Source organism: Mastomys coucha, unplaced genomic scaffold (genome assembly GCF_008632895.1).
Source record: "Mastomys coucha isolate ucsf_1 unplaced genomic scaffold, UCSF_Mcou_1 pScaffold9, whole genome shotgun sequence".
NCBI lineage: Eukaryota > Metazoa > Chordata > Mammalia > Rodentia > Muridae > Mastomys > Mastomys coucha.
The window spans coordinates 46112272-46128488 of record NW_022196915.1 but is presented as its reverse complement, the minus strand read 5'-3'; the positions used below and the strand labels follow the sequence as shown (position 1 = coordinate 46128488).

The 16217-nt window shown below is 46.8% G+C and overlaps 1 protein-coding gene and 1 pseudogene across 1 annotated transcript; one reads left to right on the top strand and one right to left on the bottom strand.

Moving 5' to 3' along the window:
- Positions 1–651: 651 nt before the first annotated feature.
- Positions 652–7219, bottom strand: Shisa2 (shisa family member 2). Its single transcript, XM_031362458.1, has 2 exons — positions 5981–7219; positions 652–2694 (listed from the first exon to the last, which is right to left on the bottom strand). The coding sequence occupies exons 1-2, from the start codon at positions 6312–6314 to the stop codon at positions 2141–2143; spliced, it is 888 nt and encodes a 295-aa protein (XP_031218318.1). The 5' UTR covers positions 6315–7219; the 3' UTR covers positions 652–2140.
- LOC116084159 lies at positions 7137–10325 on the top strand (annotated as a pseudogene).
- The last annotated feature ends 5892 nt before the right edge of the window (positions 10326–16217 follow it).

Below are 16217 nucleotides of genomic sequence, written 5' to 3'. Positions count from 1 at the left end.
AGTATTTATAAATCAGATTTGAGGCTGGCAAGAAGGCTCAGTGGGTGAAGGTGCTTGCTGCCAATCCTGACTCTATGACTTGAGTTTGGTTCTTGGGACTCACGTGGTGGAAGGAGAGAACTGACTCCCACAATCTGGCCCCTATTGATGTGCCATTTTACAGGAGTACCTACCTACACACACATACACGCACACACACACACGCACACACACACACATACACACGCATACACACGCACACACATGCACACACACACATGCACACACACATGCACACACACGTATATATACACACACACAAGCATACACACTCACACACACACACGCACACACACACACACGCATATACACACACACACACACACACACGTACACACAGCCTTGCTGGAGCCCAGCCTTGCTCTAGTGTTTGTGAAGTACTAACTGTGGTTGTTTTAAGGCAGTTGATCAGCTCCTAAGTATTACCATGAGGACAGGAGATCCCCGAAGGAAAAAAAACCCTGCTTTTGAGTGTCAAGTTTTGCCCTGTCCCTTCCCTGGTACCAGGTACTGTGTAAGCAAGGCTCATGGCCCCAGAAACAGCAGTTACGATTCTTTGTAACTGTGTTCTATTAACAATGACTAATTACAAAATAAACATCCTCCGAAGAGTTCACACCATAAAATATTTATTAAAAATTTAAAATGATTTTTTCCTGCTTTGGTTATTAAAATCTTTGATTCTTATCTGTTGATACCAATTGCCAGTGATAATACAACGTTATCACTGTCATCATGAGATGACAGACAGATGACAGAAGGCAAGAAGAAGATGCTATGGGAGGGATGCTATAAAACACCGAACTTCACAGTTATTTAACAAAATTTGGCTTTGCTAGCAGTTGAAAATTCACTTACAATGTATTTAAACTTCTTCCATAAGTAACCAACGTACAAACTCAGTTGAATTTGATAAGTTAAAACCTTGGCAGTGAACACAGAGCTTGTTGGAGGCTGAGGAGAAAAGGGATGTCATGTCTCCTTGAAGAGCTTTTCTCTGGATTTCATAGCTCCTGCTACTGGAAAAATAAACCATTCTGATAGCAAGAGTGTAAAAAAGCCTTCTGATTTGTGAAGTGGTTCACGGAGGTTTAAGTGCCACCTCATGTCCCCGCGGTGGCTGACAACCTATCCGAGCATCTCTTCAGTACAGTTGTTCTTTACTGGTCTTCATCGATAATTTCCTGCCCTTGGGACTATTTAGACAAGGGGATCTCGAAACCGGGCAGAACAAAATGAACCACCAGGCCGTATCACGTGGCAAAGTTGAACTTGGAGAGCAGCAGATGACAGCTCATGTTTTCAATTGGGGAAAAAAAAAACAAAAAAAGCATCCAATTCCTTCTTAGGTACCACTGTAGAGCCAGAGAGAGCCAGGAGATCAAAAGGAACTGAATGGATTCAATACCACTGTAGAGCCAGAGAGCCAGGAGACCAAAAGGAACTGAATGGATTCAATGCCACTCCACACCCAGAATTCTGAATATCTTCATTAGATATTCATAGACGTACATTTTCTGAATAAGATCTCTACACATGATTATCAAAAAAAAAAGCACATAATAGCCTCCCCTCCCCCAAAAGCATAAAAATAGACAGACTATATCTTTTACAACGAAATTAAGACATGCCTCTGGCCATTGAGGCTGATGGCTGGTGTTGGAGTTCAAGCTCGCTCCTTTCCATAATAATTATATAATTTACATCTCCTTTCAGCCTCGAACACTGATTTTTAAAACGGCCCAGGTAAAGGGGAGGTACAGGCATTCTCCTGCGAGGCTAAAACCAAAAGGAATAAGACATCATTCAACCCCTGACTCTGGCAGCCACACCTCAAGGGCACTTAGGGGCTCAAGGATTTGTCACACACTTGAGGACACAGGTGGCACCTCCAGGGACTGTGGTTTTCCACTTTGCATCTGGACACACCCACAGACACTTGCTCCTCTGGAGATGTGTCCCCTTATAGGTTAGGGGTGAATGACGTCATCTGGAAGAGCATCGACAGGAACACCATTAACTTGAGCAGGCTTCTGGTGCAAGAATCAGGCCCTGTGTTGCTCAGTCTCATCAAGGAGGAGTCTGATCTGTGACCTGCAGGCTACACGGTCACTGCAGGGAACATCTTCTGCTCACTGTTAGTGTGAGCAAAGGAGGGCTGCACTGGTCTATAGCCAGGCTGCAGGCCATCCATGAACGGAGGCACTGGAGTCATGGGCACAGAGTCATGTTGTACTGCATACCCCACATATGGAGTATGCAGGTACTGCCCTTGATGGGGTACTATCTGGGTAGCCTGCTGACAGTTGAGTACTGAGAAATTTGTGGGCATGTTGACGTACACATTGTTCATGGTTCCCTCGGGCAAGCAGCAATTGGTCTGTGATCTCGTCGGGGGAGCCCGGGCCCCTGAGTTCGCACTGGAGCTGGAACTGGCAGCCGTGCTGGACTGGCGAGATGATGAGCCCCTGGAGGTGCTGGCACTGGGAATCATGGGGATGGTCTCCATCAGGCGGTTGCCCCCTGGGGCTCTGCTCTGCTGGGGATCCTGCTTTGGCCGTAGACATCTGCAACAGCATGCTGCTACGAGGGACCCGAGGATGATGAAGGCAACGAACACAGAGCCGACGATGAGAAACGGCACGTAGATGGGGACTGGAGAGAGAACAGAGATACAGCATTATGTTTCACTGAACAGGACCAGCAAGGGCTGGGGACAGGCACACAACAGTGAAGGGTGAAAGCTGGGCCAGCTCCGTCACAGCTCAGAGGTGCACAAGATACACCTTCCGTGGCCAAGTGCTTTGGAACACTGCCAAGGCTCACAGGTATGACAAGACCCCTGGAAGCTAAACTTCATAATCCCACTTAGTTCCCCTAATACAATACCAGATGCCCACATCCAAGTTGTCAAAGTACGGGTTTGATCTAGGTGATCCTACAATAGCTGGGCGGCGTTAATGTAAGGTTAGCAGGGCATCCACTGGATGGAAATGGAAATGGTGACACTTCTCTAGGAAGTTTTACACATTCCTTGGCTTCTTTTTGCTATTATTTTTTAACAAGTTTCTTTTCTTACAGACAGAACAAAAAGAAAAAAAACAACAAATAACTTAGGTAAGATTCTGAACCATTGCTATTTCAAAATAGGAAATAAGATGTAGAAGGGGAAAACAATCAGCAGACAAACAAACGCTGGCCCAGGGAGATGGCTCAGCAGAAAAAGGCTCTTGCCACCAAGCATAATGAACTGAGTTCAATCTTCAGAACCCAGATGGTGGACAGAGAGAGCATCTCCAAGTTGTCTTCTGACCTCCATATGCATGCCATAGTGCAAGCACATGTGTGTGTGTGTGTGTGGGTGCTCACACACAAAACAGATAAAAGTTAAAAAAATATAATAATAAAAAATGCACAGATCTAAAACAAACAAACAAACAAACAAACAGCCCTGCTTAATAAAAGTGGATACCAGAAAAGTCGTTAATAGAGGCTGAGGGTGGGTGGGGGGAAAAGGAAGGATGGCAAGAGCCACTGGGTATTGAGTTATTCTGAAAAATAAAACCACAAAATAACAATAAAAGTTGTTAGTAAAACCATCAGAGTAATGAACATCGCTTTAAAATTATTTTCTTAAAACAAAAACAAAAACAAAAACAAAACAAAACAAACAAACAAAAAAAAAACTTTCAGTAACCTGGCATGGTATGACTCACAGCTTTAACCTTTGGGAAGCCAGAAACAAGAAAACTATCTTTGAGTTCAAGGCCAGCCTAGACTATACAGTGAGTTATTGGGCCAGCCTAGGCTATAAAGTGAGACTTTATATATTATATATAATGACATATCATCTTTTAAAAATAAATAACAAATTTTTTTAAATTGTGGGAGCCCTGGGAATGGGGTACACAGGGCTAGCAAAGCATGCTAGCAAGGAGTCCCACAGCTTGCTCAGGAAACAAGAAGGCTGGAGAAGCCTGCAGAAAGCCCCTGGGCCACTTCTGTGGACGTCTACTACATTCAAGAAACTGCTGCATTTTCTGGTGCGTTCCCCACACGGTTCCTTTTTGGGCAGGGGTGGAGTGGGTGTGAGGTGTGAGGAACTGGACTGGGCAGAGTTCTTCCAGATGCTAAGGAACCATGTGACCACTGAGCCCAGCCCAGCCCTTCCTAACGACTCCATCTGAACAGGGATTCATGGGTCTCACCAGCCTTGGTGAGAGGCACAGTTGCCAGCATTTCTTATGGGGCAGCAATGGAGCCCAGACCTCAAAGGTCAGCGGTTGCAGACTCTATCTGGGGGTCGGCGCCCCTATTCACATAGCACACAGAATCACAGAGAAATAAACATACAACCAGGCAGTGGTCATTGCTGAGCAGAGTCACTTGTACACTCGGGGTCCGCTCGGCAGACCAGAAGGCTTGCTGCCATCTGCAGCCCAGCTGGCTCCCACAGCTGTATCACTCTCATTACACCAGGTCCAGGACTGGAGCAGGGAGAGCCAAGCCCTTTCCTACACACATTATAAATATTTCATTCCCTAAATTAAGGTACCAGCCCCCTCGTGTTATAAGTGGCAAACAAACAAACAAACAAACAAACAAAACCCACAGAGATGTTTTACCTCCAATATGACAGCAAAATCGAGCTGAAATCAGTCTCAGCCCACATAATGAGTTTGGGGGAGAAATAACTGTTCTCTTTCCAGGATTTCTTAATTGGAAGTGTAAATAACTACACAGGGGTAAAGAATGCAGCGCTACCAGAAGCCCCCGCAGGCTTAATTGGGCAATTCGTCCTTCATTGCAGAAGGGCTGGGAGAGAACCAGGAGACTTAAAGGGAAGATTTAGGAGTGGCATGAAGGGCACCCATGCCCAACATCCACAGTAGGAGAAGGCCACTGCCTTCAGCTTTAGCCAATCCCATCCCGACTTTGTAGAAGTTATTAACAAGCCCAATTTAACAGACACCTTATTGTAGCCATTTGGCTCATTTCTCTAGGCTTTGTTCCCAGACCACACACTCTGCAAAGCTGAGCTGGAGTTCAGATGGTACCTTCTCCAGAATGACCCTCCTTTCTCCTCCCTTTAAGACTGAAGTCAGTCTAACAGCAGGAACAGCAAACTTACAAAACGCTTAACTGAAAAGAGCTGCTGGCCCGGAGACTGCTCTATAAAGCAGAAACCACCTGTATCAAAGCTCAGGCAACTCCAACCCTATGGGCTTGTAAGACTCACACACACACACACACACACACACACACACACACACGGACACACACACACACACACACACGGACACGCACATACACACACACTCAATTTGGCAGCCTCTCCTTGAGGAAATGCCATCTACTAAATTATTTGACAGGCTTATTTTCAAAATCTGGCTTTGTCTATTAAGAAATAGTCAAAGTCTCAATGGGCAAAGTTGGGCTCTGTTCCAATGGCATGTCTATCAAGTCAGCCTAAGGAGGCTAATCCAGATTCCTAGAGGCTTAGGTGGTCACAGGAGCTGTGCACTGGCTCCTCTAGGAGAGATGGGGTCCCTGGGATGTGAAAGGGTGCGTCACCCACCCACGGGAAGCTGCCCGCTACTCCCCAGAACCCTGAACAGGCCTCCTCCAGAGGGGTGTGCACCCTTGCCATTTTCTTGACTATTCCCAAGAAATCAAGCCAAATGGAAACGGGACGAAGGGAAAGGAAGGCAAGGACCATGAACAGAAGCAACTTGTTTTGTCTCGAGTTTTTTTACCCCACTTCACACAAAGTTAATGAGTAGGGGGGGAAAACAAAACAAAACAAAACAAAAAAACAAACCCAAAACCAAAACAAAAAACTCAAGCCCTTTCCTAAAATCTCCAGGCTTCCGGGTCCCTCTTTCCCAAGCAAAGCAACAGCTCCCCGCGACCCCGCTGCCTCCCTCTACTGCTCGCCTACCTGCAGAGCTGTCTGGGCCTTCTCGGTCCGTCCGGCCAGGCTCCCCTACGCCCTGCTGGCGGTCGTTGTCACAGCCGCCCTGGTCTAGGCGCGCCTCGGCGCTGGAGCAGCAGTAGCGCAGCGCGCAGCTGCCGCAGCAGATGGTGGCGTCGCCGCCGTCGAAGCGCTCGGGGCACTGGAAGCCGATGCGCCAGACACCCTGTGCGTCCAGCCAGCCGTGGCAGTACTCGCCGCTGGCCCGCGCCCCCGCCGCCAGCAGCGCGGCCAGCAGCAGCTGCAGCAGCGACGCGCGGTGCCTGGAAGAGGTGGAAGGTGAGCAGCGTCCGCCCCACATGGCACTGCCCTGGGCACCGGTGATGTCTCTAGAGGACACAAGATCTCCCCCAAGAAGTTATGACTCGGCGATCCCAGGGGTTTTCCGTGAGGAACACTCCCCTCTGAGGCGAAGCCCAGGCTGCAGAGCCTGGGTCTAAGTCATCCCTCCTTACTAGTGACCTCCGCCTCGGCTAGGTTCGGCCTTCACAGGGGCATCACGGAAGGAAGGAATATTCCTGGAAGCTTGGCTTGCGATCCGACCTTCCTTGTGCATCCCCCGAGGGGACGCCTTGCAGACGACCAGGAGCCAGGCCGCGGCTGGAGCGTTTCAGCATCGGGGTCCTTCAGCGGTTGGTGCTTTTCCCCCTCTATTCACTTGCCCGGCGAGAAGCGGCGAAGGAGGCGGGCAGTGCGCGCAGTGTTCCCGGCGGCAAGTGCAACAGCGGCCGGCTGCGCTCTGCCTCCGCCGCTCCGTGCTCGGTCCTCATGGCTCCCGCCACCGCTCGGGACGCTGAGAGTGTCCGCACCTCCCCTGCAGTCCCGGAGCCCGCCCGGCTGGCGGCGGCCGCGCTGCTGCTGCTGCTGGGCGCGGGGCCAGCGGGCTGCCCTCCCCGGCTCCTGCTGCAGCCCGCGTCTGCTCTCCCTCTCCCTGTCGCTGGTACGCCCCCGGCAGTGCGCTCCGGTGGGAGCCGCCCACGGAAGTTTCAGTCCCTCGGGCTACGGGAGTAAAGGAGCGCGCGGACACCCCACGCTCGCCTGGCAGGGCTGCGAGCCAGCTCCGACTGCCCGGCTGCGCGCCGCGCTCCCCTCTTAAAGAGGGGCTGGAGGCTCCCCTGCGCGCATGCGTGCTGAGAGGGCTTCCCTGTGCTTTGGGACGCCAGGGGACACCCGTAGCCCTTCACTTTCCTTCACTAGAGGTATGGAGGTGGCCAGGCAGCGGCAGGCACGGGTGAACAGAACAGACAAGTGGGAAAACACGTTTTAAGTCAGCCGCGCCTTGGAGACCAGTTAAAGCAAGGATAGCAGAAGCAAAAGTTTAGTGCGGAGGATCTCTGACATCCAACAGTCTGAGTTACTCTGACAACCCTCCAAAAGATAATTCTTACTTTCCATGTGGCTCAGTCATCACTCAGACTTACTCTTGCTCAGCTTCCAGCCTCCAGGCCCAGGAAGAACACAAACCCTATCTTAGTTGTGGTGCCTCTGCACTGCAAAGGAAAGAGGTCAGCGAGGACATCGATAGGGCCACCGTCTCATTAACTATATCATTGTATTAGTCTTTCCCCCCCCCCACCAAAATTGGGTGTAGTGATTGTTGACGTCCAGCAGAAAGGTGCCTGCATGTGACATTTGACCTCTTTGGCTTAGACAGCTGCAGCCAGGAAGAAGGCAAGGGCCCAGACGCCAGAGATTCTGAGAAGAAGCGAACAGCTTCACCCTTGAAGCAGCTGAGCAGGTGCTGATGCTATTAAAGTAAGGATGAGTATTTTTAAAGGGCCTACTGCGTCTTTCTCAGCTGGAGTCATTCCATGTGAATCCGAGGAGGAACCATCACGTGTTTCCGGGCTCTGTTTCTTTGTGTATCTAATGGAGAACCGGCTGTGACAAGAATACGGAGCAATTTTGTCCATAGCAATGACATTTTTGTGTTAAACCACTGTAGGGCTCTTAGTGCAACCCTTACCTAAAACATTGAGCATTAGCCTTCCACTCACCCCGGAAAATGTTCATAGAGAAAACTCTCCCATCTGTGCCTGTGCCCAACAAAACACCTTATTCTTGTCATTTAAGCTGCTCTTGCACGGAGCCCCAGAGCTTGTGCCTGAGAAGCAGATGCTCTACCACAGAGCTCCACTCCAGTTCTGAGAAGATATATTTTAAATGCATCAAACACCAATCTTCTATAAGCTAAGAAATGAACAAAACTTCAGCATTGAAGAAGCGTCCATTTCATAAACACATTCCGAGTTGAGTTCTGGGGATTCACCTTAACTCCTTGGCTGTTTCCCTCAAACAGGGTGGTCTCCAACCCACAAACTAACTAGGCCCAGCCCTGCTTAGCATCAGAGATCAAATGGATATGGCCACAAACTCAAGCAGACTCAAAAGTTTCTGAATTAACAGAGGAGTTGGACTGAAACGTAATCAAGCAAGTAAAAATAATACAAGTACGACGATCTACAAGCAGCACCATGCAGGGGCCCATGTGTGTGTGAGCAGTGGGTATGTACGTGTTTGTATGTGTATGTATATCTACATATATGAGCATGGGTGTGGTGGCCAGAGGTTGACTGATGTCAGGCCTCTTTCTCAATTACTCTCTATATTGAGACATGGTATCTCACTAAACCTGGAGTTTACCAAGTGAACTAGACTGGCAGGCTTATAAGTTCCAGAGGTTTGCCTGTGTGCCCCCATCCTACCCCATGATGGGATTCAGGCCAAAGCCACCACACTTAGCTTTTCTGTATTTGCTGGGGATTCGAACTTGGGTCCTCATGCTTGTATAACCCATGCTTTACTGACTGACCCACCTCCCTGACCCTTTCCAGGACCGGTTAAAACACACAGGGTGACCTTAGGCTGAGAGGAAAGGCCAGAAGAATATCAGAGGACTAGTATTTAGATTTTGGCCCTGAGAAGGCAAGTGGAGAAACCAAGTTTTGATGGATGGGATCATTCTCTTGGTGACTATGGTTAGCACTTACTATATGCTGGGCAGCCATGTCCCTGTGATGGCTGATAACCTATACTGAGCATCTCTGCAGCACATTTAATCTTCACAGCCACCCTATAAGGAAGACATGACTTTGCTCATTTTATTGGTGAGGACAAATTTCCTAGCCCATATGGACAGAGGGTGTCAACTTTCCTGGAACCACTCACCTGTTGCTTGACCCCAAAGCTCATTTACCAACCCACTGGTCACCACAGTCACCATTTCCGGTGTCGGTATAAATTGATTTACCTGATATTCTGGAGTTAATGCTTTTCTAAAATTTATTTTGTTTTTAATTATGTGTAGACATGTTTGTCTGTGAGTGGGTATATAGCATGTGTGAGTTTCAGAGGCCAGAGGAGGGCAGTAGATCCACTGGAGCTGAAATTACAGGCAGTTGGGAGCTGTCCCTTTGAATGCTGGGAAACTTACTTTAGTCTTCTGCCAGTGGGTTACTACTTTAAGTATTTTCCTTAGTTGTGTTTGATTCGAGATATTTGTACTTAGTGCAGACAGCACTTGCTCCATACTTGCTTTCCTCATCCATTTATGTAGGGTCTCTGAACACCCATGGTTTATCCAGGGTTCATAAAGAAATTGTTGAACATTTCACACTGAGTTGGTCAGATGGTTTGATAGTACAAACGTTTAAGGGCAACATTTCTGTTTCTTTCCCAAATAGCCAACAATTAGTCTATGAAGACCCTTCGAGAAGTCATATCTAGACCAGGAACTTAAGCTGTTCTGAGAATATGGGCTCGGGAACAAACGTGAGATGTGGAGGGTCAAATTTACTCTGGCCAAAATTTGCAAAGCTTTCATGGGATCTTTTTGAAGGCAATGTTCTGCTGACACAACTTGTTTACCCTGGGTGCTGGGTGAAGGCAAGATGAAGCCAAGATGAAGCTGGATCACATCTTGGGCCTTCTTCAGATTGAGGACTTATTTCTTGAAAATGTGGCTGCAGACCCAGGTCTTTAAGCTGGTCCTGGACAAATCTATTCATCATGTCTGTGTGCTCATCTGGCACTGTCATCTCAGCATCTGAAAGCAGGTGGTGAACATCACATCCTTCTTTGTTGCTCTGGACTCTCAGAAGTACACTGGCTTCTCTCTCCATTGTCTTTAATAGTGGTGACCACCCAGGTAGTGTGAAGAGGAAGAATGCCAAAAAGAGCCAGGGTGGTGCTGAGGCTGGTGATGAAGAGGAAGAGGATTAAATTAACACTTCCCTATACTGGAGGACTGTCTAGTCTTCCAGATGACTAATTAAGCAAAATTAACACTTGAGAGAAAGAGAGAGACAGAGAGAGAGAGACAGAGACAGAGACAGACAGACAGAGACAGAGAGAAAGGAAACTTCTGACATTTCACTGTGTTGAAGATCATACATCTAAAGAAACGACAGGATGGGCTGTAGCTCTGTGAGCTCACTTGCCTAGCAAGTAAAAGCCCTGGTTTTGTCACCAGTACTGTAAAGCTAATTAATCAATTATGACTAGTCATAACTTTGCTACCTGGAGTCGATATGAATCATACAGAGGTAATCATATTTCAGGTGCTGGCAGTCAGAAAAGCTGCAAGCTCCACCGTGCTTTTCTGTGAGTTTTAGCGAGACCAGAACTTTCTTGCCTTCCACACACCCAGCAGTAGTCTGCTAACGAATAGTTTCACCTTCATTCATGTCTCCCCCCCCACTTTTTTTTTTTTGTGAACAAGAGCAGTATTGCAAATTTCACATTTGTTTCACTAAATATTCCTTTATGTATTTGTGTTATCCAATACGAATTCAGATGTAAACAATTATGTTAACTTACTTTTTTTTATATTTCTCCTTTTCTTCCTCATTATTATTTTTATTACTTTAACTCTATATCCTGTTCCACTGTTTTATCTAACCCCTGTTGGATGCTAACTGTTTTATAATTTCTCTTTGGAAATATGGGGTTAGAAGGCATCCAAGACTTTTGTTTTTGTATGCAAAGGCAAGATCAGCAAATATGTAAAAATGATTGCAACGGGGCTGGGGAGATGGCTCAGTGGATAGAACAGTTGTTGTGCAAGCATGATGACCAGAATTTAGTTCATTAAAACCTACTGCTGTAGCAGACTAGAACCCCAGCAGGTCCACTGGTTACCCACAAGCCCAGAGTTTAGGAGACAAACCACAGCATGTGCAAGCCATGTGTGTAAGGAGAGACTCAATACATAAAGTAGAATGTGATCGAGGAAAACATCCAGCATCAACTTCAGGCCTAAACACATACACACATACATACACACACACACACACATGCACACAAACAAACACATACACACACACACATGCACACAAACATATACGCACACAAACAAACACATACACACACACACATGCACACAAACATATATACACACACACACACATGATTTTTGGCAAAGATTTGCAAATCAATATAATGAGTTTAGCGCCCATAACATAAACATTTGACAACTCAAGAACAAAAAGGAAAACAACCCAATTTACAAAAGACTTGAGCAGCCCCCTTACCAAGAAAGGACCAATCATATGGAAGGATGTTCATTCTTTGTCACTAATCATTAGTTGTCATAATCAAACCTCAATATATCACATGGTTCCTAGAATGGAACAAGTGTTGATAAAAGGAAGGAAAATAGTGCTGGTGAGAGTATAGAGAGGCTGGTACCTGTAAACATTGCTAGTGGAACAAAATATGGTCTAGCCGTTGTACAAAGCAGTTTAACAGTTCCTTAAAAGTTAAGTACAAAATGGCTGCATGGCCCTATCATCCCAGTGACTCATGTATATGTAGTTCAAAGAGTTGGAAGTCTATGTCCATGCATGAACTTCTGCATTAATATTCAAATACCACTGTCCACAATAGCTAAGGGTAGAAATAACTGATGTCTGCTCACTGGAAAAGGATGAACAAATGTACTGGATCCATACAATTACAGTAAGATTTTACCTATAAAAGGATAAAGCCCGAGTATGTGCTGTAACAAGGATGGACCTTGAAAACACTGTGCTGACAAAAGACAACTGCAAAAATCATGCACTATGCGAGTCTACTTATGGCAGAGGTTTTCAACTTGTGGGTCCTGACCCCTTTAGGGGTCAAATGGCTCTTTCACAGGGGTTGCCTAAGACCAGTGGAATACAACAGATATTTACATTACAATTCATAGCATCAGCAAAATACAGTTATGAAGTAGCAACAAAAATAATTTTACAGTTGGGCTCACCACAGCATGCGGAACTGTATTAAAGGGTCACAGCATTAGGGAGGTTAAAAACCACTGCGTTATAGGCAATGGCTAGAAAAGGCAACTCCACAGAGACAGAAACTCGGTTCATGGTTATCAGGTGGTGAGAGGACAGAAGAGGAAATGACTGCACGCTGGGTCTGGAGTTTCGAAGTATCCTGGAATAGATGATGATGACCGTCACGCACATTGGGAAGGTACTGAATGTCACTGGTGGCATGCTTTATGTATATATACTTTTTGCTACTCTGAGGTTATGTGGGGGAGGAAGCTTCTCCTACATTCTCCCAACACAAAAGACTTCTGTGCTTTCAGATATCTGGTAGCTTTGCCTTCAAATACCAAGCAGATTAACAGACCGGCAACTGACCAGCCAGGTGTCTGGCCTCTGATTCTATTCAATTCTCACATCATCATCTACCTGCAGATAGCATTAGCTCCACAGGTGAGAGCTCAGATCCAGCATGGATATCTATGTTGGTATAATTAATAAATCAAGTACAACAAGAGATACACAATAACTGATGATAAATTATATACAGTATGTTGAAACGTCCAAGAGCACTACTACTAAGAAAAAGAACAATTACTTGAATGTGACACAGTGATGCCATAGCCATCAGCCTGGCAGCCGAGGCTGGCATGAAATGACGAATGGTCTTGTAGAGTGGACCATGTGGATCTAACAGACAATGGATGCTTCCAGTTCTGGGCTGGATGCAGTAGGACAGTGAATATTTTATCATTTTACTCAGTAGGGTATTATCCTGGTTTGTACATGCTCTGCTCCTGAAGTGGTACTATTAGAAGGTGTGGCCCTGTTGGAGTAGGTGTGTCACTGTGCGCTTGGGCTTTAAAAACCTCATGCTAACTGCCTGGGAGCCAGTATTCTGCTAGCAGCCTTCAGATGAAGATGTAGAACTCTCAGCTCCTCTTGCACCATGTCTGACTGGATACTGCCATATTCCCACCTTGATGATAATGGACTGTACCTCTGAACCTGTAAGCCAGACCCAATTAAATGTTGTCCTTATAAGCTTTGCCTTAGCCATGATATCTGCTCACAGCAGTAAAACCCTAACTAAGACACGTATGCAACTTAAAATGTGAGCTGGTTGGCCCCCAGTCAACTGAACTGATAAAATGGGAATGACTGTACAGAGCATCCTGTAGTTCCCATGGCCACAGGTTTGAACATCTGGTGACAGAAAAACTATAAGGTCTCCGTCTTAAAGTAACTCACTTAAAGAAGGGTTAAGGGTGACCAGCTATGAGCTAGAAAAGAACAAAATACTATATCCCATTCTCAAAGATAAGTTAAACCATTGAGTCCAGCCTTGACCTGTTAGGCTCAGTCCCTTCAGAAGCAGTGAGTGCTTCTCTTGGTGGCCTACTTGCCATCTCAAAACTATCCCTGCTTCTTATAATCCTGCCCCTTACCTATATCCAGCGAGGGGCCCCTTGTATATGTTTGGGTATTTCCAAGTTTTCCTTATTAAAAAACATCCTTGGTACCCATGTTCTGGTGGACATTTCCATCTGCTGCCTACCCCTGCCGCTGGGGGCTTCAAGAATCTGCCCTGCTGGTTTGCACTTCCTATCTGTAATGGATCCATATTGTCCTTTCTTCCATAAACAAATCAGTGCTAAGAATTTTCTCTTACAACAGGTGAGAGACATTTGCAATGAAAGACCATGAGGAAAAGAAATTGGCCTTGTTCAGTATGGGTCCAGGACAAGGCCTGAGTGAACAGGAGAAGTCACCCAGATCCAGAAAAGGCTGGGATCAGGGGGCCTGGGCTCTGCCATGGAGAAACTCCAGCCACCCAGAAGCTCTGCGTGTTTGCCTTATGCAGCTGAGCAGAGAGGCGGGATTGTTGCATACAGCTGAACTCGGAGGTGGGTTATTACATTGAGGTAAACAATGAGTCAAGGTTTATGGTATACCCATGGATCAAGGAAGCAGGTTTAGCTAATCTCACTAGGAGCAGGGTCTGTAGTGGAGCCATCTTCAGGCCATAAATATTCAGGGGCACATAGCTGCACTCATTGCCAATATTTGCACTCGAGAGCAGAGGAAGGCTTGATTAACATCCCTCTGAGCCTCACTGAATCCACCCCCAGGCAGGGAGGATGATGGCCTGAGTCTCTGCCTTTTCCCATGGGCCTGAGGTTATGGAGTCCTCAGGGCCTGCTCATGTCAACAGCACACATTGCTTTAGGACATCACTCACTCCAGCCTTTTCTCTGTTCTCCACAGGAACTGTTCCCTCAGTCTGACCTAGTAAAGAGCCTAGCACTACTGACTGCTGCCCACAGCTCTATGGAGAAGGTCTGTCAGGTGCTCTCATGGCTAGCACTGACTAAACACAAGCCCCCGCTCTGGGCGGGGGGGGGGGCATTGTTGAAACTTAGTGCCATACCAGGACCCTCCATTCATTTGGTGGTCACCAGATGTTAGAGAAACCCTTGCCTGCACTATGGCAGGACTTCCACAGCAGAGAACAATCTGAGTGAGATGGGCCTAGTCCCAGCATTGAGACATGAAGAAGTGTCTAATGTCATGGTGTGGTCTGACATCCAGGGAGCGAAACCAGGTGGCACAAAGACAACTGTTTTGTCTTTATTGAAATATTGTGGAAGGCAGTTTTGGACAATAGTCTTTGTGAGATTTTTAATTGGCAAGATCATTGTTTTTCTATGACCATGTCAGACAGAGGGGTCGGGGAGAGAAGTCCTCATTGTTGTAGGTGTTTAGATTTGATATAAATAATAATTTCCTTTATCAAAGCTGCCTCACCAGATAAAAGGGCCATTGTGCTGCCTGCAGCGTCAGAGAGTCCACGGAGGGATTTGCAGCGCCTCAGAGTAGGAGTAATTATCCCTGCACACTAACGCTTCCACCCTGCCCCTCGGTTTTATAGTCTCAACCTTAGCTTTGTACCTTTTGGATTAATCTGTGATTTTCTTTGGCTTTTGCAAGTCAGTCAGTCTCTCAGGAAACAATTGAATTAAACTCTGTTTAAAGAGCTCTTACAGAGTAATCCACATCCGCGTCTGGACTGGGGCTGTAGCTCACTGGGGCTGTAGCTCACTGGGTCTGTAGCTCACTGGGGCTGTAGCTCACTGGGTCTGTAGCTCACTGGGTCTGTAGCTCACTGGGGCTGTAGCTCACTGGGTCTGTAGCTCACTGGGGCTGTAGCTCACTGGGGCTGTAGCTCACTGGGGCTGTAGCTCACTGGGATTGTAGCCCATTGGGGTTGTAGCTCACTGGGGCTGTAGCTCACTGGGGTTGTAGCTCACTGGGGCTGTAGCTCACTGGGATTGTAGCCCATTGGGGTTGTAGCTCACTGGGGCTGTAGCTCATTGGGGTTGTAGCTCATTGGGGCTGTAGCTCATTGGGGTTGTAGCTCACTGGGGCTGTAGCTCATTGGGGTTGTAGCTCATTGGGGTTGTAGCTCATTGGGGTTGTAGCTCACTGGCAGAACACTGACTTGCTTTGCACAAGTACCCAGATTCTGTGCTTGGGACAAGGAAAAAAAGAGCGGTGTTTGGGGAGAAAAAGCCAAAAAGCTTCTACTGAAAAAGTAGAAGAGACTTTGCTGTGAGTTGAAGTGTTGTGAAGAGCAGGATACGTTGAGTGAGACCCATCTCCCATCAACATCAGTACCACAATACCCCTGAAGAAGACTCTTCCTGTTTCAGGCCTTTTACAGGTTTATAGTAGCCAAGACATGTCCTGCTTTGTAGTGTGAATTCTTATGCTATATAACAGTTATCTGGAGAATCTCCAACTCCTAGCTTTCAGTACCTAATTAGAAAGAAGTGTTTTTAAAATGTTCTTATGATAGAAAATATTCTTGCATAGACTGTAGCTCAGCTTAGCTAATAACTACACTGGGTAGGCATCTGGCACATCCTGGGCATGTGCTGGGT